The following is a 24716-nucleotide window of genomic DNA, read 5'->3' on the forward strand; positions in this document are numbered from 1 at the left end:
TTGAGAGAGAGAATGAGATAGAGAGAGCATGAGAGGGGGGAGGGTCAGAGGGAGAAGCAGACTCCCTGCCGAGCAGGGAGTCCGATGTGGGACTCGATCCCAGGACTCCAGGATCATGACCTGAGCCGAAGGCAGTCGCTTAACCAACTGAGCCACCCAGGCGCCCTTCAATAATGTTTTTAAAGAAGCTCTTTCTGGCCTTTTGGAGTGTGAGAATCTGAGGTAGAAGCTGATCTTTCAAAGGAGTAGTCAGCCTTTGGATCAATATGACCCTGTCTGCATCTTTGGGACCTTCTAGGACCATCACCAGCTGCCTGCCCTCCCCCTTTTCCCATTGCTCCAGGCTGTGGCTTGAGCAGAATTACACCAGGGTTGGCTCTGGAATAATGGCCGTGGGAAGGAGAAGGTGCTCTCATGACGTGGATGGGAGGGCCCTTTCCTTTGGGACAGGAGAGAGCAGAACCTGGAACAAAGTTGCGAATCAGAAGTCAGTCTAAAATGGACACAGGGCCTCAGGCCTTCTTCCTTGAGGAAATTACATAAAAATGAGTATAAAAAGAGACAGAAGGCAGTGTGTCTATCAGAGACAGACAGAGAGGGAGAAGAGCCTACAATCAATATTCCTGTTCTTCCAAATGGATGTAGTACTTACGTTTTGTGCCAGGTGCCATGTCTGCTTTTCCTTTCATCCGCCCTACCTTCTTCTTTCTCTGCGGCGTATTGACAGTGATCAGTGATCATTTCCAGAGTGTCAGCTGCCCACAAATGGAGCTCTGGGAATGGAAGAATTAGCATAAGCCATTTGGAGCTTGGGCTTCAGAGTATCCCCCTCCGTCCCCTTGGGCAAGGCATTGTACCTCTCTGTCTCAGCTTTGTCCTGTGTAAAGTGGAGAGAGGGGCACTGGCTTCCTTCTAGGGGTGCTGGAGAGGGTGGAGTGAGCTAGTCCATGGGACACACCTGTCCTTACCTGGATCCGAGCCTGCACAGAGTACACGCAGCTCAGATGGCTCCTTGTCACAGAAGCCGTTCCTGGCCGTGCGTGCAAAACAGTACCCACCTCACGCCCCATCTCCCATTCCCGTTCTTTCTTGATGGATCTCTGGAGCACTCAGCACCACCTGACCCTCTTGTTTGTTTGTTTGTCGGCTCTCTGCCTCCCCCATCCCTGTTGAGCCCCACACATGAAGAGATTTCTGTTGATTTTGCCCAGTGGTTGTATTCCCTGGAGCACAGGTAGGGACCTAGTAAATATCTCTTGAGTAGATGAGTGTCTATTTTTCAAGATAACGTCCAGGCCCAGACTCAGGCCCAGAGAGGTAAAGTCACTAGCTTAAGACCACCCAGCTACTAGCAGTTGTCGAATCTGGAGCCATATTCTATTCTGTAATTCAAACCGGGATAGCCTCCCTGCTGGTAAAATAAACAAAATAAAAACTAACTGGTGCCCACAGGACGGTGAGGACTCAGGCAAGGTTAAGTCAGAGCCCCTTAGGGCAGCTGTTCCCTGTACCTGCCCCAGCACCTCCATTTGGTTGTACCCCAGCTTTTCTGAGTACTGTTCACCAGGGAGTGTGAACTTGTCAAGAGAAGAAGCCTGCCTAAGAGGCTTCCACGGGGTGGTGGCCCAGGCCTGGTGCAGATGCAGCGCCCGGAGTGAGCACGTGCCCCTTCCTCGAGGGCTGCCGAGTCCGGGTGAAGCGGGCTTGTGTGGAAGGGGTCGGGCACCTCGCGTGGGGTCCGTTTCCAGACTCAGCGGGAGCTTCTGACACTGGCCAGCTTCTCTCCTGGTTGTGCGGGACACCTGCTGTTCTATGTCCCCCAAGCCCGAGGCGGGGTGCAGGGGTCTTGAGGGCAGGAGACTGTCCCCGTTGTGTGGACTTCGTCCCAGTCGGCCTCTAGTAGGTTATACTATTCCCATTTTTAAGACGAGGCCCCTGAAGTTCAGGGAGGTGTAAATCCTGAGCCTGAGATTCAGGCTCGGGTCTGCGACATCCCGAACACCTCGCACCTCTGCTCTGCTTCTCCAATGCTATTATATTTGGATTCTGATTCGTAAGTATTTATTGAGCCATAAGCGTAGGCTGCGTGCTGTGCCTAATTGTGTTTCTTGTTTGCTTCTTACGGTGCTTAAACTTTCTCTAAATGCGGACATTGTGCCTGGAAGAGGTGTGTGAGAGAAGAGAGAGAGAGAGAGAGAAAGATCACTGCCTTTTGATTCTCTGGGTTGTCGAACTAAGCTGTGGGGGAAGGAGCCCGAGTGTTCTGGATCGGGACGGGAGCCCAGCCTCTTAACTGTTGTGTGATCCGTGTCCAGTAACCAGCCTCTCGAAGCCTAAGGTTCCATATTTGTAGAATGGAGCTAGTACCTTACTTGGAGGGGACACTGAGGATTTGAGAAGTTAAATATGAAATACACAACACGCTGCCATAGTGTTGTACCTAAATGTTACTTCTTTGTTTGCCTTGTCTTTGTCCTTTGTCCTTCCTGAGGGTGAAGACCAGGTCTTATTCATCTTGGCATACCTACCTTCTTCTTCTTTTTTTAAAAATTTATTTATTTGAGAGAGAGAGAGAGAGAGCTAGAGAGAGCGCACAAGCAGGCAGAGATGCAGGCAAAGGGAGAGGGAGAAGTAGGCTCCTCACTGAGCAGGGAGCCTGATGCGGAGCTCAATCCCGGGACCCTGGGATCATGACCTGAGCCAAAGGCAGATACCTAACCGACTGACCTACCCCCCCACCCAGTCCAGGCATCCCGCATCCCCACCTTCTAACACAGTTCTTGGTACATGGTGGATGTATGCCCATTGCAGGGTGCATGCATGAATGCATGCAAAACCAAAGTAATGGGCCAGTGGTCTATTGGGGCCACTTCTGGCCAGTTGTTGAGGGACATGTTTCCTGGAGTCTTATCCCCGCTTGTCAGATCCAGGCCAGGACAACGGTATGGTGGTTCCATTGTTCCCAGATAGCATTTCCTATCTTAACGTCTCCCTGGAGCCGCCCTCGGCCCCACCCTGCTCTCCTGGCCTATCACTGATCCCCACTTGGACCCTGACAGGTTCCATTCCAGCCTGCCGCGAAGAGAGCTTTCCTGTGGCCGGCACTGCTCCTTGTCTCCTCCCTACTCTCCGTTACAACAGTTGTGGAAGGGGGCATTTCTCTCTCTCTGGAACTTTCCATGTTGCCTGGAGGACCTAGAAAATGTGAAATAAAAATGCTTTACAGTAGCCTGACCCTTCATAGTGTGACCTGTGTCTTCCTGCGTGCACCTCACAGACCCCTTGTCTGATTGGCAAGGCAGTTCTTATCCCTGGTCTGCCGTGGACAAAGCTGAAGACAAAAAGGATGGGATTGCTAGTAACATCTCTGGTTAGCGAGAGACCTTAACTGGTTACCAGCTCTGTGCACCTAACCAAGGCTTTTTCCATTGCATGTCCCTACATGGTTGTATGTGTTGGTATTCCATGGGTTTGCTTATTTCCAGAAGAGTTTTGACAGCTCTGTCACAATCGTAGTGATCCAGGGCACTTTCGCATTTGCAAGCTCAGTGGGACATCCCAGGAAGAGGTAAGGTGCCCAGGCATTGCCCTGTGCGTGAGGAAGCAGAAACCTAGGGAGCCAGGTGCCTTCTGGAGATTACCCAACTCAGGGTGGCAGCACTTTCCAGAACATCGCCATGTTTCCCTTCCTTGTTCAGTTCGGCCCTTAGATCAGTTGTTCTCAAATGGGGTATAATGCTGGACTCCCCTGAGGAATTTAAAAATCTCGCTGCAGGAATTCCCCATACCTGCCTTTCCCCACCCCACCCCACTCCCCCCCGCCCCAACCCAAAGATTCTGTCTTGGGAATGGGGCTTGAGCATTGAGGTTGTAACATCTCCCCAGATTAATCTTCGATGCAACAGTGTTGAGAGCCACTGTCTTAGATGTCACCTGCTACTGGGATGCTGGGAAGCTCATGAGAAGCCAGCAGTCCTCAAAGTCTATTTCAGACAAGAGCTGCAGCCCTCCTAAAGCAAACCTGGACTGAAACCTGCTCACCTTTGCTCAGATTCAGGGCAGCTCATGTGTCAGAAGAAACGACAGTGCTGAAAGAGGAAACCGGGGTGAAGGGGAAGATGGGAGCAGCACCCCCCCCAGTTGTCACATGTTGTGCCCCTGTCATGCTCCAGACACTGGTGTGAGCGCCTTACATACATCAACTTTATCCAATTCACCGTCCGCATACTAGCACTAAGAGAAGCCTCTGCTGCTATTACCCCCATTTCACAGATGGGAAGACTGGACTAGATGAGCCACTTTCACAACCTGGTGGTGGCAGAGCTGGGATTTGAAGACAGATTGCTGGCTCTGGAGGCTACTGGTTTGACCACTATGTCTGTTGCTTTGCAGGATGACCTGGGAACCATGTACACTGGGTCCCCTGTGGCCAAGGGTCCCTTCATGGTGTTGATGAGGCGTAGAGGTGATCTGTCACTCCACTGCTCAGGAGTCTCTCTGACTCCCCATTGCATCTGTAGGGAAAAGTGGAACTTCTTAACATAGCGTGAGGGCTACCCTTTACCGCCTGGCCACTGGCCACTCTTTCACACTCCATGTCACACATGATGTTAAGACATCTGAAAGTCCCCTCCCCTCTCTCTGCCTGGTGACCCCCTACTCTTCAATACCTAGCTCAAATATCCTCTTCTCTAACTTGTGCAAGACACAGTGCCTGCTTCCTCTTTGTTCCCAAAGCTCTTGGTCCCTCCCTCTATGACCACATGGATCACAGCCTTTTTCTCGGGACCCTTGGTGGGTCTTGAATCCTTTAGGACGGGGAGGGGTTCTGCTGTACTCATGTTTGTGCACCCCTCAGCACCCACTGTGGTCTTCAGTGGATACCAACCTCTCCCAGGTAGGATGACCTCCTTTACCTTAGGTTCTTCTTCATTTCAGCCAGGGAGATAAGTGTTCTTTATCTTCTGATTATCAGAGGATTTTGTTTGTAATAGATGCTTTTCTTCAAGGTGCCTCAGGCTCCAAATTGCATAATTGATATTTACTGTGTTTTCCTAGGTTGTCAGGCTGTGATTTTAGCAGAGTCCTGAGCTCCGGTGGAGATTTGCCTCTCTCCAGCCTTGGGCTATCTGCATTTTTGAATATCTCAGGGCCCAGAAGGAAAAGAAGAATGTTGACCAGCTCTAGGAATGGCCTGAATGAAGAGAGGTTGGTGTCTTGCTTAGTGTTCACTTTGATTCCAGAATGAAGTCACCAGGGTCCGGAGGAGGAAGGGGCAGGAAGAGTGGGTTTTTGGCGGCCAAAAGTGAAGTATGTTTGTTTCTTCATGTGCTTTTGTGGAAGTGGCAGTTGCTGCTCACACAGAGTAGTAAGGTCCTTTTAGCAGAGTCCCACCAAGGCCTGAGGAGGGTGGGCATGCAGGGAGCCACCGGCTTGTCGAGGCTCAGTATTGAGACTTTGCTGAATGAGAAGGATAGGAAAAACCGAGTTTATAAGGCACTGGGTGACTTCTAGGAATTTTTCCTTGAGAAACACATACACAGGTGCAGATGGTGTGAATAGCACCTTCAGAAATGGCAAATGATAAGACGATTTATTTATTTTATTGACATCCGATGCCTCGTTTTTGATCAGATTACTGGGTATGTAAAGAAGCAGAAGAGTATGACCCAAACTCAGGGGAAAAGAAAGTCAATAGTAAACAGAATAGAATTGAGCCAGTTGTGACTCACACTTGTGTGATCGATTGGTTTTTATTATTATTAAACAGACTTTATTTTTTGGAGCAGTTGTAGGGTCTCAGAAAAATTGGGTAGAAAATGCAGAGAGCTCTTATATCCACCCTGTCCCCATGTACATACCATCAGCATCCCACACCAGAGTGGGATGCTTGTTACAGTTGACAAGTCTACACTGACGTCATTATCATCCAGAGTCCATAGGATTGTCCCGTGGAAGAGATGGGGGCCCGCCGATGCCCACCCCGCGCCTAGTCCATTAGGATCCATTCCCGGTGTTGTACCTTCTGTGACAAGTGTGCGACAGGTATCTACCGTTGTAGTATCCTATGCAAACTCTGTGCTTCACCTGTCCATGTGTCTTTATGAGACACAGTCTTTTTAAAGCCCCTCAGTTCGGGATTGGTTGATTAAGTCATGATGTGTCCTGAAATGAAATACTATGCAGCTGTTAAAAAGAATGAGTGGCTTGGGGCGCCTGGGGAGCTCAGTCGTTAAGCGTCTGCCTTCGGCTCAGGTCATGATCCCAGAGTCCCGGGATCGAGCCCCGCATCGGGCTCCCTGCTTGGCGGGAAGCCTGCTTCTCCCTCTCCCACTCCCCCTGCTTGTGTTCCCTCTCTCGCTGTGTCTCTCTGTCAAATAAATAAATAAAATCTTTAAAAAGGAAAAAAGAATGAGTGGCTTTATGAAGTAATGTGGAACCATCTTAAAGTGATACTCACTTTCAAAAAGCATTATCAGCCTTAACAGTGTTGCTGAAGCAAGGGGGGCATGGAAGAATGTAGAGTGTGCTGACAGCCACCTCTCCCCAATGAGCCGCCTATCCTTACTGTGCCCACACTTACCACGTTCTGTCGCTCCTGCCTGTCCCCTGACCGGAACACGCCACCCCCCCCGCCCCCCACTCTCTCCCTTGAATTTCTGTGCCCGCCAGGCTTCCTCTTCATTCCAGGTTGTAGAGACCCAGCGAGGGGGAGAGGCTTGCCGTGGACCTTTGAGACGGTGATGAGTAGCTGACCCTGTCAGTTAAGTTGGGCACATTGGACCCCGTTGATTAATTTAGTCCCAGCAGCTGCACACTGGTGAGTCAGGCCTGTTGGGGTCCAAGTCTGAGCTCTTGCTTGGCTGCCTGTGTGACCTTGGCCAGGTTACTTAACCTTGCTGAATCTCAATTTCCCGATCTGCAAAAGGAGACTAAAAATGCTCTTGAGGTTGTCTTGAGGATTAGCTGTGATAGCTAGCTTAAGTGAAAGTGCCCTTTGAGGGAAGACCAGGGGAAAGTGTTTATCCTGTCGGGAGGAAAGCGAGGAGGGCCCCCTGTTGTCCTCAGGTGCCCCAGCCTTCCCCTTGAAAATCCCCATGCAAGTCGGAGAGGTTATAATTTGGCTCCTTCCTCTTTTATTCAGTGTACTTCTCTCGGCCGCCCAGGGCTTTCAGCTTAAGCAAATAAATTATCCTGCTCTGCTGGGCTCTGTGTTCTGTAGCCAGCCATATGTTTGAGCTTGATAGAGATTCTTATCGGGCGGGTAATATTACCCAGCAAGGGATGACATTTCTTATCAGAGGCCCTGAGGAATCAGAGATAGGAGCCCTTTCTTTTTACCGGCAGCCAGGCCTCAGTGTGCGGGGCTGGCAGGCAGGCTGGGGGCGGGCCAGGGTGCAGGGTGGGCATCGGCGGGCCCCCATCTCTTCCACGGGACAACCAGCTGCGCCCAGCCTTCCCCTGCGGCGTTGGAAGCAGGCCCTTGGGAGATTTTTGCATATGATCGAGGTGGGGCAGGGCAGGGGGTGTGAATGCGGAAGGAAGGAGGGGATGTGAAGATGCTGGATCAGTTGTGGGTGGAGACAGTCCTGGCACGTGTGGGGCCTTACCCTTGACAGAGAGCCAGGTGGCCTCCTGCTGCAGAGCCCAGGCCTGGGGCCTCTGCCCCAGGGTTCTGCAGAGGGGAGGCAGCTCAGGCCCAAGTACCCACCACAGTCTTGGCTGTGGGAGTGGCGAGGTGCTGGGTGATCTCCCTGTCCCCCTTCAGATCCCCCCCACCCCGTCCACCCTGTCCTGTGACGGGGAGGCTGTCCTGTGTGGGTGCCAGAGGATGGATGCCGCATGGGGCTCCTGGGCCCTCTGGCTTCTGTTTGGGAGGTGGGGCGGGTGGGCAGGAAGGGAGGAAGTTCGGGGTATTCGTTCGCCGCCTCCTGCTGGGTCCCACATGGATACAGGCAAGGTCTACACCGAAGGCCTTGCGTCTGATTCCTGATTCTGGCAAGTACTCACTGTGTGATACTAGACAAGTTATTTGCCTCTTGTGCGTGGGTTTCTACCCATAGCATGGGGTGACACCGCCTTTCTTGCTGTCTCTGGCCACTGACCCTTGGATCTCCGTGATTTCTGTGCCTCTCTTTTGCCTTGATATCTGGAGGAAGGGGCACTGCGGGGTCTCCGAGGGCCCGAGTGCAGAGCACACTGCAGATGAAGCTCCAGGGTGGGTAGAAGAGGTCAGAGGTGACCACATGATTTGGGGACTGCAGCCTCTGTTTCGGACACATGCACAGAACTCTTCCCCTCCCGATTTTTGGGAAGTCCTGCCCTCTGCAGCCCTGCTGTGCAGTCATAATCTTGCCATCATCAGAAAGGGAAGGAGAAGTGGTTTCTCCCTCTCCCTGGACCCTTTCCAGCCAGCAGTCCTGCCTCTGCTTCGCTTCCTTCCTGTTGGCCCCAAGTCCTGCTTCCTTCCGTCTCTCCCCCGCCTCTCCAGTCCCGCCCTCTGGTGGGCCGTGCTGAGGTTCCAGTCTCTCTCCTCACCTCCTGATGGCCAAGTCCAGATTCCGAAAGCACAGCTCTGTCCTTGGCCCTCCGATCAAAGGTGGTCAGACCTCCTAGCATCTATTAAAGCCCATCACTGTCACCCCACCCTATGATTCCATGCTCATCACCTCATGACAGACGCCTCTCATGCGGGGTTCATCTCCGTCTTTTGAACTGACCACTATCTTTCTTTGACTTTTGTACCTGATCCTGTCGTGCCTCCTTCTGAGGGGACCACAGACAGGGCTGGGTTCGTCCCCAGCTCTACCCGCTCCTGGCTCTGTGATGGTGGGCCAGTCACTGAACCAGGCTGCACCTCAGTGTCCTCAACTGTGATGTGGGTCGTGAGGTCCGGCTCCAGGGTTCTTCGGAGAAGAGTCTCTCTGGGGCTTGCCCAATGACGGGTGTTCAGTGAGTGAGGGGGTCCCCTCTCTCTAACTGGCCGCCCCTCAGATTACCCAAACCCTGCCTCTGCTCAAATTCCATTCCATCATTCGCTTTCCCTCTGGGCCCTTCTGCCTGGAAGTCAACTGCTCCGTCGGAAAGACGCCGTCTGAATGCCTCCTGGAGGGCCAGTCGGAACAGGCCTTGTGTCTTTCTGCTTGTGTCTGGCTTCCCAGCCTGCTCCTCTAGGGCATCGGCTACAGTATGTCATGCTTCTCAGCATGGCCCTTGATTCGGTGATTGAGTAGTTGACTCCAAGGGAATGGAGGAGAGTCATTTGTTCTTTCATACCACATTTGACTGAATGCACGTCTTGTAGTCGGTCTGTGCTGGGCACTGGAGTTGGAAGGAGGCGTAAAATGGGGACTGTCCTTACAGAGCCAGTCCTCCAGTGAGAAGGTTGCCCTACCGAGAGTCTGTGCCAGGCACGGACTGCAGACCTGGTGGGACATGGTCCCTTCCCATAGGCAGCTCAGAACCTGGTGTGGGTTGGGGAGTGTGGGAGGAGTTCCGTGCCCAAGGAGAGGATGCCTCCCTCAGGCGGATGCCCCTGTCCCCTCACATCAGAGCACGGCGTCCCCTCTCGAGATGCCACGAGTGGCCTCGTCAAGATGGAGCATATCCAATCTGCAGATGCTCCCCACCATGGCCTCCCTTCCCATGGAGGGGGTCAGCTCCGAGGTCAGCAGCACCTTTCATCATGGACCTGGCACAGGCCTTGTTAGGTGAACTCCTCTAAGAGGGGTGTTCTAGAACGTTCCAATCTGGCTGATCATGATGGTGCCTTGAGTACTCATGACAGCTTGTCCCTGGCCAGGGCAGGGGGAGGGAGCCAGCCAGCTGACAGTTCTGGTTGACTTGTGGTTTCTCTCCTCGTGAGCCTCCAGCATCTGGGGTTTCAGTTGAGTTTATTTTCCATCCACCACCAGCCCTCCTACCCAAATCATCCTCATCTCCCCCATAGCTCATGGCAAGAGCTTCCCAATTTGACTCCCTGGATCCATCCTTGCCCCCTGCAATCCCATCTGCACTTGGCAGCCAGCACGATCTTTACAAAATGTGAATCAAATTGTGTCTGCCCTACCAAACATACCAAGGATTTCCCATTTCTGTTCTTGGGATAAAACTCAAAATCCCCCACTGGGCTCTGCATGAATTGGCATGGATGTCTTTCCTCACTCACTCTTCTTCAGCTACACTGACCTCTGCTGAGTGATACACCCTATTCCTGCCCACCTCAGGGCCTTTGCACATGCTGTGTCTTTGCTTGGAGTGCTCGTTCTCTCCATTTTTGCATGGTGCATGCTTTCTCACCCTTCACTCCCACTGTTCTTTGCTTTTCCTTCCTAGCCGGGTCTATCCTGACACATTTATTTCACATCCGTTTTCCTTCATGAGATTGCACTCCTGTAAGGGCAAAGACGAGGTCCATTTCATCTACCACAGTAAGAACAATGAAAGCTAGTGCTTTGATCACACTGACCATGTGCGAGGCATGGTTCCAAGTGTGGAGTTTACCCAACCACTTAATCCTCCTGAGACCCTATTGAGACATAGGTGCTGACATTGCCTTCATTTTACAAACGAATAAACCAAGGCACAGAGAGGTTAAGCAATGTGGCCCAGCTGCCCCATCCAGCAGATGTTAAAGCCAGAACTTAAAACCACACTGGCCCACACCAGGGTCCATGCTCTTAACCCCTCTGGCAGAGCCTACTACTAGCGCTTCCCCAGAGGGGATGCTCAGTGAATGGGTGGTGCGTGAATCGAAGGGCCACTGTCCCCTCTCTCAGGGAGGTCCTCGCTGCAGCTTCTGTACTGGGTCCAGGGCTGGCGGCACGGTCAGGAGGAGGGGACCTGAAATGAGCCCAGCAGACCTGGACTGCCGTCAGGGTCCCTCTGTATTCACTCACCGGTGACTGTGGAAAGCCCTTCACTTCCCTAAGGCGGGATGTTCTTAGCTCCGGCGGGAGCAGGGCTGTTGGAATTGCATGGCGGTGCAGGAGAATCTGGGAGGTGAGCGAGGGCTCATAGCGTGTACCCACAAAGTGTCCACTGCCCTTGCCCTCCTAGGGGGCTTCTCGTCTCTGGGGAGAGTGCCTCACACCCCCTTTCAGGTGGAAGTAGCTGGGGGGGATGGCCCTGGCTGGGTGACAAGGATTAGGGACAGACACAGCTTCTGTAGGACACAGAGGGTGGTCCCCACGCCTCCTCTCATCCTTAGTATGCCCTTTCCATAAAGTGGAGTGTTCGCTGACTTCAGTTGCAGGGCCAAGTGTGGTGGGCTTCTGGTGACCCCCCTCCCCCTTGCCCATGCCACAAGGTTGAAGCGCCCCCAAGAGCATCCTGAGTCTCTGGACATGATGGTGAGGAGCTGCCACCTTCACCCTGTGACCCCAGATGCCCAGAAACTTCGGTGTGACTTTCTAATCCTTTGAACCGGTGCCTTCAAATAAAATTTCTCTGTAATGTTGAATTCTGAGCATCGCTTTGCTCTTTTCCTCTCTTCTGACCCCCCCCCCCCTTCCTGCATCCTCTCTCCGGGCTCATGAATAATCCCGCCTTACTCCCTGCTTCCCCTCCTCCCACATTATATGGCTATCCCTTTCTGTCGGCATCTCTCACCGCCCCTTTACCTTGTTCTGGCCTTCAGATACACAGCTTTCAAAGGAACCCACATGCCGGCTTCTTGCAAACTGGCCTGCCAAGCAGCTGATCCAGCCCCGCCAAGGCAGGAGGAGAAGGACATTTGGTCCTGTGACAGCCGTGGACAGCTGGCTCATCCTGGATGCTGGTCTCCCTGTGCACCTCATCCCTGGAAGGTGCTTTGGCCCCAGGCCTGGGCCTGACAGCAGGGCCTCGCTGATGAGAGCAACAGCTCAGCCTGGCTCCACTTTTGATGAGCAACCTCTCGCAGTGTCTTCCTCTTCTTTCTGGAGATCACTGCAGTGCCTTCCCCCACCCCCCGCCCCTGAGGGCACCCCTTCCTGCCCCAGAGACTGTGACATTTAGACCCATGGTGTCCTAGCTCCCCCACTTTGTAGGTGTAGGTCCCTGACCCGTGTTCGGAAGCCAGATCAGATTTTGATCCTGGCTGCATTATTGACTAGCAGTGGGATGCTGGATTAGCCTCTGTGCCTTGGTTTCCTCCTTTCCAAACTGGAATGCTGACAGTAGGGTCTTTCTGTGGTAGACGGAACTATCAGTCCCAGTTCTTCCCTCCCCCATCATCAAATTAACACGTGCACACTGTGGCCGTGGCCTCCAGGTGGGCAGGTGCACTCCTCCCCGCGGTGACGTCCATCTCGGCCACACGACTTGTTTTGGTCCATGGGGTGTTAGCAGCGTAACGGGAGTGGAAGGCGCAAATTGGACGAGGTTGGGCTTCTTTGCTTGCCTACCTTTCATGGTGACAACATGCCCTGGACAGCCTCCAGTCTGCAGAGGAGAAGAGACACGGAGCAGATTCCGAATTGACACCTCTGTGGAGCTGAGCTCGGACATGCCCTCCTGGTACCAGCCGGCCCCTAGCTGATGGCAGAGACGTGAGTGAGAGGTGAGTGCTTGTTGTCGTTTGCCCGTTTTGTTACACGGCATTCCTGCAGCCATAGTGGTACCGTTACATCGCTTCATAGGGTTATTGTAAGAACTTTAATTAACTGAGTGAGTTGGTTCACGTATTTGGTTTCCTTTGCTCAGTGTCCTCAGGCAACACGGTATATTATCTTACAATTCCGTAGGTGAGAAGTCCAACACGGGTCTCACTGGGTTAAAATCAAGGAACACAGGGCTGCCGCCTCCTCATGGCTCCAGGGGAGAAGTGTTTTCTTGCTGCTCCCAGCTTCTAGAAGCCCCTGCATTCATTCCCTGGCTAGTGTCCCCTTCCTCCATCTTCAGAGCCAGCAACCTAACACCTGTCTATGCCTTTCTTCCACAGTCACGTCCAACTCTGATTCTGCCTTCCGCCTCCCTCTCCCGTTTTTGGATGCTTCTGATTACATTGGGCCCACAGAAATAGTCCAGGATAATCTTTCTATTTTAACATTTGCACATATTCACCTTCTTCTCATCTGCCACTTGAATGCGCCTTTGCCATGCCACCTAAATAGATTAGGGCGTGGACCTCCACAGGTGCTGGTTACTCTGCAAACCACTGCACGTCAGGCATTTAGAATGGGGCTTTGCGTGCACCGAGTACTTCATATCCACTGGTTCGATTGTCGGCCTTAGCGTTCCCATTCATGAGATGAGATGAGAGGTGGTCCCATCTGATGTCCACACGGGCTCCTCAGACAGGCTTTGTTGTGCTGGACATGGAGAAATATTCCATCCCTTGGTCCTAGATGGACTGGAGACAGGGGGTTTATGAGACAGGAAGGGGGTGAGGTCAGTTTCCTAACTGGCTTTGGAGCAACCCAGAGGTTCTTCAGGATGATGCTAATGCTCCTGATTAATTATCACAGCAAGTCTCCTGCTGTCCTCACTGCCCATCAGCCTTGCCCCCCAGCTCAGGCCTGGCTGAGTGACCAGGTGTGCCTACCTGGTTCCATCCTTGCACTTGGCAGGTCCTGATCTTCCCACATACGATGGATTGCAGGGAAAAAGAAACTTCCTGGCCTGCCGGATACCAACTTGAAGGAAGTAGCTGGCTTTGGTGGGGACAAGGAAACAGACCCCCAATGACAGCAATAGCCTCTCACCAGGCTTCTGCGTTAACGGAGGAGCTGCTGGGTGGCTGTGGGACACGTTGGAGGTGTCGGCTGCATGTGAGTTCCTACAAAAGGGGAGTTAGAATTCAGTATGTGAGAACAGAGTGGGAACAGTGTGGGACTAACCAATAGGAGAGAAGCCCAGGTCTGGGGGTTGCGTGTGGCTGCGTTCCCCAGCGGAGCTCTGTGAGGCTTCCCGCACACAGCTGGGGCCTCAGCTGGGATGACTGGGGCAGCAGCTGGGGCCTCTCCTTTTCTCTGAGATCTTGTCATCGTAGTCCAGCCCGATCTTCTTCACACCGTGGCGGCTGGATCCCCGCAGTGCCTCGTGTGAAGGCTGCCCGGCCTCCCGGGGGCAAGACGCAGAGTTCCCACGACCTCACTCCCTTCCCATTCTCCTTCTCAGGGGGCACAGGTCGGCCCCAATTCGGGGGCAGGAGAAAGGCACCCCCGCGTGGGGTCGGGGGGGGACAACACGCGTGTACAGGAATGGGAGGAATTCTCGGCCATCCTCCCTGGACACAGCCAACCCCAGGGCACAAGTGGCTCGCAGAGGTGATGACTCTCGGCTTTGACCGTTTCACCTTGTGGGTTATCTGTTACCATCTAGTGGCCCCGGCAGGGACTCTGGAGCCGGCCCATCCTGTTTCTAACCCTGTCTCTGCCGCAGAGCAGCTGTGTGACCTTAGGCGAGTTGCTTACTGGCTCCGTGTCTCCGGCTCCTCTTCAGGAAAACGGGGACAGTATTAGTACTAAAGTAGAGCTTGTGTGAGGATACACCTACGTGTAGTGTGCAGGTGTGCATGCACGTGTGTGTGTGAACGTGCGTGCATGATGTGTGCATGTATGAACGCACACCTAAGCGTGTCCATCTGTATTTGTGTGTATACACGTACACGTACATAGGAATGCACGCATCTGCATGTGTGTATGGAATTTAGTACATCACTTTTTAAAAAAAAATTTTTATTTATGTATTTGAGAACCAGAAAGAGCGAGAGAGCACAGGGGGAGGAGCAGAGTCCACGCTGAGCACAGAGCCTGATGCAGGGCTCGATCCCCCGACTCTAAGATCATGACCTGAGCTGAAATGAAGAGTCAGACGCTTAACCGACTGAGCCACCCAGGCGCCCCGAGTACATCGCTTCCGAGGCCATTTCCCTGTGCGTATATGTTTGCAGCCTGCCTTGCCCTGGGTCCGGGTCATGTTTTCCAGACAGTTTTAAAGTTGGATGTGAGAGTTGGTGCCCAGCTGGAATCTGGACTGAGCCCTTCCCAGGCCCACGCCTGGTGCCTTCACCGCAGGAGCGGTTCCCTAGACTGTCCTTGAGAAATAGCAGAGTGTCGTGGGTCCTGGTGAAATATGGACCCTCCTCGGCCCCGTCCCAGTTCTGCTGGCCCAGTTGCTCTGGGGTGATCTGCTTGGGGACCACAGTGTGCCACTTCTGGAGGCTGGTCTCCCACCTGCCACCTTCGTTCTCTGATTAGAGTCGCTTTCCTGTTTCCTTCCAGAAAAACCCAGTACGTTCTACTCACACACAGTCAGGATCTCAGAGGGGCGCAAAGCACAGGGCTGGTTTTGTATTTGGAGTTTCAGTCTAATTTAACTTTCCCACATCACCGAGAAAGACATGGTCTCCTTGCCTCACCTTTTCCAGGCTGTGCCAAGGTCAGGGCCTGGGCCTCCATCCCTCCTTTCCGTAATGAGCTGATTTCCCCCAAGGTACAGCTTCTGGGCAATGTGACCCCGTTGCTTTGTTCCCTGAGTCTTCCCACTAGGGGAAAAAAAAAAAACAACAACTGTCATTTATGGAGTATCTATGCTTTATACATATGTTGCTCTAATTATTACCCTGCAGGAAAGATATTATTATCCCGAAGCTAGGAGATAATAAACAATTTACAAAAGGAGCCAGCATTTAAACCTTTGTCCGCCCAACTGGAAAGCCTTTTCTCTTTCCTATACCAGAGGTGAGATATGTAGGATTTCTTTTCAAGGCCATAGGTCCTAAATACTTCTCCCTAATGAATGTCAACAAAATCTTGCAGAGAGAGTGTTTCCAATGTAAAACGTACAGACTGTCCTCGGGGTTACAAACACTGTGTTCCAGAGAGTCAGGCTCTGCCCTGGTGCTGGCTGAGTTGGAAGGCACAGAAGGGGGAAGGCCAGCCACACTCCTCACTGCCTTTTTCTGTGGAGTCTTTCCCTTGTAAACATGTTTTCTTCCCCATCCTTTGGCATCCATTGTGATTGAAATTCCAGGTTGTCAACCCTTGTGGAAAAGGGGTTCAGATCTTGCGCTTTACCGGTCAGGTGGCTTTGTGGAGTATTGAACTCCTGTCCGGCCACCGGCTGTCCTTCGTTTCTTTTCACAAAGCACTGAGTATCTATTCCAGAAACATCGCCAAGTCCAAACACACAAGAAGAGGAAGCTACAAACACTTCTGTTATCCTTCAGAGGTGACTGATTGAAAGGACTGCTGTCTGTGCATATGCATCCTCATCATAGTACGATGGTGCACCTGTTGGTTTGCACGGAGCTGTTTTAATAAATACACGATAGCCAGCCTTCCACGTCGGCATGCACACTTCTGCTCCCTCACCATCTGATTGCTGGGACACGCAGCTTTGCCATTGTTCACACAGAAGTGGCAAAGGCTCCCCCAATTTTTCTTAAGTGTCTGGGGCACTTACGAATTCAACACTGTACTATTACAAACAGTGCTTCCGTGGATATTCTCATGGTCAAATCTTCGCAACTGTATTTTCCTATTTTATGAGGATATATTCCCATAAAATAGAATAGGTTATTTCGCTTGCTGCAGGCCCTTTGGGAAGTTTGGACTGGTTTCTCCACCACCGCATCTGACACTGTCACGTCTCCGAGCCCTCCGCAACAGGGAGCCAGGGCGGACGTGCCTTTTCTAGCTGCTTCTCTTTGACACTTGGCACAGCACCAGACACATGGCCGCTGTTCCCAACCTACATGTCCCTTCACCGGAGGACCTCCCTCGCCGTCGGCTGTGTAATACCCTTGTTCCTCCTTGCAGCCCTTGCTTTCTGTAACAAATGTCTCAAATTAATTAAATCATGATTTGTGGTGTTTGGAGTGGAGCCTGAGTGGGTCTGGTTCCCTGTTGTGTCCTGGCAGCGGGCACGGTAGTTTTTAACGGTCACAAGCAAGAGCTCACGATAGAAAGACCTGGATTTATGACAACGCTGTCCCTCTAGCTGACCTAGGTCTTTGCTTTCTCATCTGCGCCATCAGGTTACCTGCCTCACACAATCAAGGTGAGGTTTAAATGAGATGCAGTGCATGGAGGGTGCAGCATGCGATGTAACACATGGCAGAGGCTCAGCTCTTGTTGCCTGGGGCCGTGGTTCGGGGGTGGTGCGTGCTTCCCATGCGCCAGGCTCTGTTCTAGGTGCTTTCCTTCGGGGGGTGGCAAACTGCAGCGCAGGGGCCAGAACTGGCCCGCCATCTTTTTTTGTACAGCCCGTGAGCTACAAATGGCTTTTCCATTTCTAAACGGCTGACAAAAAAAATCAAAAGAAGGATCGTATTTTCTGACACATGAGAACTGTATGAAATCGGACGTCATTGTGCTTAAAGTTTTATTGGAACACAGCATGCCCTTTCTTTTAGGTATTGTCTGTGGTGGCTTTGACGCTCTGATCGTGAAGATGAGGAGCTGGTGCAGAGATGGTATGGTCCCGCAGTGCCCCCAAATATTCACTGGCCCCTCAGTTTGCCGAGCCTCTTATGAACCCATCTAGTCCTGCACAGGGCAGGCTGGTAACTGCCTCCATCCTCACTGTACACATGGGCAAGTGAGGTTAAGAAAGTGCCTGAAGTCATTCACAGCTTGTAGGTGGTAGAGCAGGGGTTTGGTTCCCGGAGCTGGGGCTCCTGATGGTTCCACCATAGGGCAGGTTCTTGGTCTTTGCAGGTGAGGGACATGAGGCAGGAAGAGGTGAAGGCATGCCGTCGTGAGTGGTAGTCAGGACTGAGAACCAGCCCCATTGGACCTCACAGTTCTTGACCTTTCTCTCATAATGAGCTCATACCTTCCCCACCCACCACCGTCTCCTGGTGTCACCTGCTAAACACACGACCAGACGTACAGAGACATTCAAGATGTCCCTAAAAATGTAGTCCCTTGAGAGCAGGGAGATAATACGACAAGACTAGATACGGTTATGTGCTTTCTACTAAATACAGACTTAGTAAGTGTTGGTGGAATGAGTGAATGAATCTGGTGAATAGCTCCTGGACTCTTCAGAATTTAGACTCTGGAGATAGGACAGGAACCCCTGGGAAATGCAGTAAGCGCCAGGACATTCTCATGGGAAGGAGACCTTCCTGGACCATAGTGATGCTCCCCAGGTGGCACAGGGTCCTTGGGCTACAGTGCCAAACACTTCTGTCAAAATCCCGCTGGAGGAAAACTGCTGTCTTTCTCATGTATCCTAACTGGTTCCACTTGGGTTGGTTCTGAATGTTTGGTTTCTTTCAACAGCTTTGCTGAGATATAATTCACATATCATACAATTTACCAATCTTAGAGCATTTTGACCACCTCAGAAAGCAAATCTGTCCCCATCAGCTATCACCTCCCTCTCCCCCTTTCCCCTGCCCCTCCAGTCCTGAGCAACCTAGAATTTCTGTCACAGTGGATTGGCCTGTTCTGACGTTTCACACAAATGGAATCATACAATATGTGGTCGTCTGCGACTGGCTTCTTTCACTTAGCATGACGTCTTCAAGGTTCATCCACTTTGTAGTGTGTTTCTGTACTTCATTCCTTTCTGTGCCTTAGTAATATTCCATTGTGTGAATGGACCGCATTTCTTTTGTTCTTTCATCGGTGGATGGACATTGGGTTGTTTCCAGTTTGGGGTTATTATGAATGATAGAAGATTCCCATACAAAATTTTGAGTGGATGTGTGTTTGCATTTCCTGGAGTATATATACCTAGGAGTGGAATGGTGGGTCACGTGGTAACTCTCTCTGCAACTTTTTGAGGGGCTGCCAGACTATTTTCCAAAGCACCTACACTGGTTTTCATGCCCACTAGGAACCCCGTGTTCTTGCTCATCATTCTTGCCCGTCTTTACACATCACAAGATTCCATTTATATGAACTTCTGGAACACACAAAATTAATGAATGGTGCTAGAAATCACTACAGTGGTTTCCTTTTGGAGGAGGGCAGCGGCGATTGGAAAAGGCACAGGGAACTTTCTGGGTGAGGGAAATGTTTTGTGTCTTGGTGGTTTAGTGTTTTTGGTACATGCATTTGTCAAAGCTCATCAAACTGTTCATTAAAGATCTGGACATTTCACTGTGTTAATTAAGCCTGAATCTTAAAAAATAAAAAACAACATACAAATGAAAAAAAGCATAGGCGGAGGGGGAAAAAGAAAAGAATATAAGTTATCTCCAGGCATGACTTATCTCACCCACCTTCCCCTGGACAGAGGGCCGGTACCTGGCAGGCAAGGCCAAGTGTGAGAGGCTTTTAATTGATGTGATTAACAGTGTCTCTATAGGGAGCCTCGTTAACACCGAAAGGGAGGAAAGGAGGTTATTTTTCACTCACCTAACTAGGGGAAGACTGGAAGGGAGTCCTGGGGGGTGCTTGGAGGCCTGGTCCTTGCAGTGGGGGACGGGCAATGGGAGGGCCTGTGTCAGGCCCTTCTGAATAGTAGAGCTGCATTTCCCTTGGCATTAAGATATTTTTTGGGTGGGGCAGGGCATCATTTTCTCGGTTGTTGCAACACCTATTCTCCATTTTCATCTATGGAGAGGAGAAAACCAACCTGAATTTTTGGGGGGTGGGGTGGAGTACGTTTTTCAAAGCCGCATCATCCACCAGAGCACAGATCTGTTTAGATAGAATACTCTTTAACCCTTCCTTAAATGCACTAGTGGGTGATGATCAGACAATAACAGGAAACACACAAAAAAGTGAAAGGTTTTATCTCCGCCTTAAACTCTTCAGAGAAATTTATGGATGGACATAAGCGCACAGAAGATCAGGATTGGACAGACATTGTTAATTCCCACATTAAAAATCAGCAGTATGAAATTTTTAATAAAGTTGCAAAAATTGTATCATTTTATTTGTAGGCTAGATACATATGTGTGTATATATATATACACACATATAGAATAAAAGCCTAGACATATAAACACCATTATTTCTTGGAGGATGTGATTATAATGTGATTTTTTTCTATTGCTTATCTGTGATTTATTTTTTCCAATGACCGTTTATTGCTTGTGAATTCAGTTGTTTGTTAAGGAGTTATTTTGGTTCTCTCCCTGGTTGGAGAGGTCAGTTTCCGTAGGCTCGCCTCTCCGGAAAAGACTCTCCCCTCCCCACCCCCATGCTTCCTGGGTCTGAACTTCAAGGCAGCACTGTGTAAGTTTCGAACACGAACTTCAGTGTCAGCCAGTTCAGAGTTCAGTCTCAATAGGATTGTGGGCAAGTCTGTGTCTTGGTTTCGTCATCAGAAGGACGGAACTGATAATACTCTCCCCGATTGATCGAGTGGTGTGAAATATACATGGGAAACCCCCAGCACAGTACTTGGCCCTTCGCATCAGCTCACTACTCTTTCAGCCCCCTTTTAGCAATGGTACCTTCCTGGTACCTTGGAAACTAGCCCTCGGGGGGTCCAAGTGACTCTTGATTGCCGAGCTCCAGCCCTCAAATCATTGCAGAAGCTTATATACACCTGCACACCATGCGTGTGTGTGTGTGTGTGTGTGTGTGTGCGCGCGCGCGGGCAGGCTCATCAGCAGCACTTCTGTGTGTGTAGTGCGACATTAAACAGAACCTCCTTCCCTGTGGATGAATGAGGACAGCTCGCTGCGGGGGCTAGGATTTGTCACAAACCAAAGGTAGAACTAGCTGCAGCAAACCTCTGGGTGACCATGCTATCTATGTTCCTTCCTGCAGCACGATTCCTGGCAGTGGTGGCCTCAGTCTGCAAACAGCCTGCCCAACACGTTGGAAACCTTCTCTTCTACAGATCAGGCTAGAGAACGTAATCCCAGGTGGAGTGTCGTTATCATTTTTCCAGGGCTGGGGGAAGGGTTCAGCAGAGGGTGAGTCAGGGTGTTACAAATTTATGTTTATGGTGGTGGAACACGCAGGGCACACATGGGCAAAAGCGATTTGCATTCATGCAAAACAGGAGGCACGTGCTGTCATTTGCGTCCCCTCCCCTTCCTTGGTCACCTCTACAACCCCCCTCTGGCTCCAGAATACCTGCCCAGCCCCTTTTCTCGGCTTCTTTTTCTGGCAGTGGTTTTCAAACTTCAGTTTGCAAATGACCACCTGGGAAACTCAGTAAAATGCAGATCCCTGGGCTTTTCTAATTCAGTGGCTCTGGGGTGGGGCCTGGGAAATGGCATTTTCACCGGACATCTTAGACAGGTCCGTTTGACCAGAAAGACACTATGTATTAGTTTCAAAATATGAAGACAGCGCTGCAAAATGGAAATTGTGATACATATTTATACAGCTTTATATGGACTCTTCAAATGCAGCTCCACTTTGGCAGTTAGGTGGGAATTATTTTTTGTGGAGGAGCCAGGTGGGGTAAACATATCTGATAGCTGTCTGTGGGGCCCACAAAAGCCTTGAAGGAGCTCCACCCCCGTGAGCCTGAGCAATGAAGCCTAGCTGATGTCGTGTTCCTTGTATTTTCGATCCGGAAGGGCCCTTAGAAATGTTCTTCTTCAGTGCCCAGGTTTGACTGTCAGAGAAACCGAGGCCTAGAGGGAGAAGGACTCGCCCTCGGCCGCGCAGCAAGTTCCAGAAGAGGCCACATTAGAGGGTTCAGGGGCGCAGGGCCTCGCCCCCCGCAGTCTCTCCCCACGTCTCTTTCACTCTGGCTTTGGTACCTGTGTCCTCGGGCCACCCCGAGGCCCAGCCTGGAGCCCTGAGTGGGGGCAGGGGCGCCGGACGCAGGGGAGTCTGTGTGGAAACCGCTGACTGGCATCCCACATGACGAGGCCAGGCTTTAGCATAATGCCCTGCAGAGAAAGAAGGGCTGAGTCCCCCGCTGGACCCTGATGCTTGGAGAGCTGGCAGGCCTCTCGGCACACGTCATGTGCCAGGTGCTGGGCGTTCTGCAGGGAAGGCAGAAGCGAATAAGAGCCCCTGCCCTCACAGAACTTCCAAGTCTCTGCTCCCCGATTCCTTACCTGCCGGGCGCCCTCCCGTGAGCCTGACCCTCCGACCAAGGCAAACCCGAAGGAGAGGTTCCGGTCAGGGAGACGGGCAATACGCAGGATGACCGATCCATACACAGTTAGGGTCTGTCAGAGAGTTCCAGGCGCTGGGGAGGAAGCCAGACAAGATAAGGGGAGGGCGAGCGGATGGGTGCAGGCAGGCCCTGTGGCGGGGTGGCCCTGACTCTGTGTGGCCTTTCCCCTGCGTGTCCACCGTCTCGGCAGCCCCCCGATCTAGGAGGCCAGTGCCGTATTGAGAAGTAGGTGGTCTGTGGGTTGAGGGGCCTGTGGCTTGTGGGAGTTCCAACGCCCTTGTGCATAGATGGGCCGTGTTAACATCATCGCTGGCATTTCCTGGCCCTGACTCTGTGCTGGGAGCGCTGCAAGGGCTTTCCATGCATTTCCTCCCTCAGTTGTGGCAGCGAGGTTGGGGGTGCTGTTAGTGTCCTGGTGGTGTCTGGGTGAGGGACTTGAGGCATAGGAAAGTGAGTAACTTGCTCAAGATCACATGGCTCAGGAATGTGGAGCCAGAATGCACCCCCAGGGCAGTTGGCCCCTAGAACCCTCATGCTTAACTGCTGTGCCTTCAGGGCCCCGGCATGGCCACCTTCCTTTCTGGTCATTGTGGCGCTCAGGGAGAGCATGGGCTGTGGAGTCAGGCCCACCCCTTCCTGGCTGGGCACCTCAACCCCTTTGAGCCTCGAATTGCTGATCAGTAAAATGGGCATGAGGATACCTGCCGCCTCACAGGATTGATAAAAGGGCCAAAAGAAATGGTAATATTTTAAGATGTTTGGCACTCAGTAAATGTATTTTCAGTTCTTGCTGGTTGAATGAGTGAGTGAGAAATTACACGTGCCCTGAAAAGTGACATACGTGGACCATTCCTTCTTCCAGACTCTCTGTCTCCCGCAGATTAGGGTTGCTCGTTCTGGCCGACGAGGAGTGAGCAGAGGTGATGTGCATTTTCTGGCTGTCCCGTGGAGATGCTGGTGAGAGTCCCTCCAGAGGTCTCCCTCTCTTCCGCCCCAGTGCCCTGCACAGGCCTGGTTTGCTTGGATCTAGGCCTCCATGCATTCTCTGCTTGACCCATGTTAGACACAGCCTGATGAGCAATTAACTTTTGCTGTTTTAAGCCACTGAACTTTGAGGCTACGTGTAGTGTCTCAGAGCATTGTTCTCCTGATCGATACAGCCTGCAAGGCGAAGACTGGAATCACAGCCTGGATTGACCGGGAGGGCCTGCCATGCTGGCAGGCGGGACATGGACGCCCTGATGCTGCACGCCTCCCTGCTAACCAGGTTCTTCCTGCAGGCCGTCCTGAGAGCTGCCCCCACACCGATCTCCTCACAAGCTTCTCCCATTGGCTGCACTGCTGTATGCATCTCTACGCTCTCTTTCCAGCACAGACTCCTCTCCCTGGCTCTCGGGGACCTCAACATTCGGGCCCTAACTCACCCTCCCAGGATTTCCAGATGTCTTCTTTCTGTTCTAGGCACAAGGAGCTCCTCCCTGGCCCCTGAGTGTGCCACCCCTTCCCCGCTCCTGGCCTGGATCATAGGCCTCCTCCTCCTCCTGCCCCCCTCACCCCCCCATGCTGCGGTCATCCTGATCTTTTCCTTCGCAGCCCGCAGGGACCTGCCCCCTGACCCCAGACCACCCAGTGCCCACACGCGATCAATCTTTGATTGTCTGGCTTTGTTATCTTTGCCTTCATTCCTCCCTGGTATCTAACATTCCTTGTGTTGGCGTCTTGACTCCCTAACTCGTCTCTACGGTTGAGGAATGGCCTTGGTGTTGCAATCCCTCACCCCGGCATCTAGGCGGTAACAGGCATTTGAGAAATAAGGGGTCCAAACACTGGCTGGCTCGCCGGCATGGGGCTCAGGAGTGGAAGGGGGAAAACCAGAGTGGAGTCATTGAGGACGGCTCCCTCCCTTCCATGGGCCAGTCCACACACCGCCCCCCCTCCCAGGCCAGACTCGCCGTCCACAGGCCAGGTGCACGTCTGGTCCCCAAAGCATTGCATTCGAATCCAAAGAGCGCTGTCAGAGCAGTCCAGCTCCAGGCCCTGCTGTAATCCACTCTGGAGTCCGAGAAGCTCAGGATGTCCGGGCGGGATGAGCCAGGTAGCGAGCCTGCTTTGGAAGCTATGCTTACCAGGTGATGTGAGCTTTCAGCGGATCTGGAAGGAAGCAAGCGCGCTGGGAATGAGCTCCGGGGGGCAGAGGCATGCTCTGTGGAGGCCCCAGCCCGCAGAAAGCCCTGGGGGCTGGAGACTTTCCCAGGGGTGAGCAGGAGCACCAGAGAGGGTTAAAAACAAACAAACAAACAAAACTCAAAAATGCCCAAATCCAGAGCCATAGTCCACCAACTGCAACCCTTGTTCCTTGTTTCCAGCTCTCTGTTCTGCGGTGCGTGCCTACATCCCGTGGAGATGCCTTCTTGATGCACGTAGGATTTTTTAACTGCAGTTTTTCATGCAAGCATTCCCATTGGTTATTCCCATTTCATCTTCTCTTCTGGAGGCCCGAGGCTGACCCCTCCCCAACACTGTCCCATTCGCCCCCTCCACTCCTCAGGCTGGCCTGTGTGAACGAGATCACTGTGTATGCAGAACCCCTCTGTAACAAGTTGTGAGCGCTCGTGAACAGACAGATCTCAGGGGAAGAAGGTAGAGCATCGGTGACCTCGGAAAAGTCCACCCTCCCTGAGGCTCCAAGTGTGACTGTGGCCTCCCGCTCCCTGCACATTACCAGATGTTAGAATGAC

At 52.1% G+C, this 24716-nt stretch overlaps 1 protein-coding gene across 25 annotated transcripts in view; it reads left to right on the top strand.

Annotated features, from left to right (window-relative positions):
• The window catches only part of LOC115938771 (uncharacterized), a 331027-nt gene that overhangs the window by 193202 nt on the left and 113109 nt on the right, over positions 1 to 24716 (top strand). For 3 of the 25 annotated variants that reach the window (XR_014144395.1, XR_014144397.1, XR_014144391.1), the window contains exons 5-9: positions 4393 to 4465; positions 5059 to 5208; positions 12416 to 12541; positions 13551 to 13751; positions 20664 to 20761. The exons of 3 other annotated variants lie outside the window; for them this stretch is intronic. Coding sequence is in view for 4 of the 22 variants with exons in the window: in XM_081816545.1 (XP_081672671.1) it covers positions 4393 to 4465; positions 5059 to 5090 (105 nt within the window). In the remaining 18 variants the exon portion in view is untranslated. 19 more of the 25 variants (XR_014144398.1, XR_014144396.1, XM_081816545.1 and 16 more) reach the window with 14 other exon arrangements.

Source organism: Leptonychotes weddellii, chromosome 4, assembly GCF_054177405.1.
Source record: "Leptonychotes weddellii isolate Sample4059 chromosome 4, ASM5417740v2, whole genome shotgun sequence".
NCBI lineage: Eukaryota > Metazoa > Chordata > Mammalia > Carnivora > Phocidae > Leptonychotes > Leptonychotes weddellii.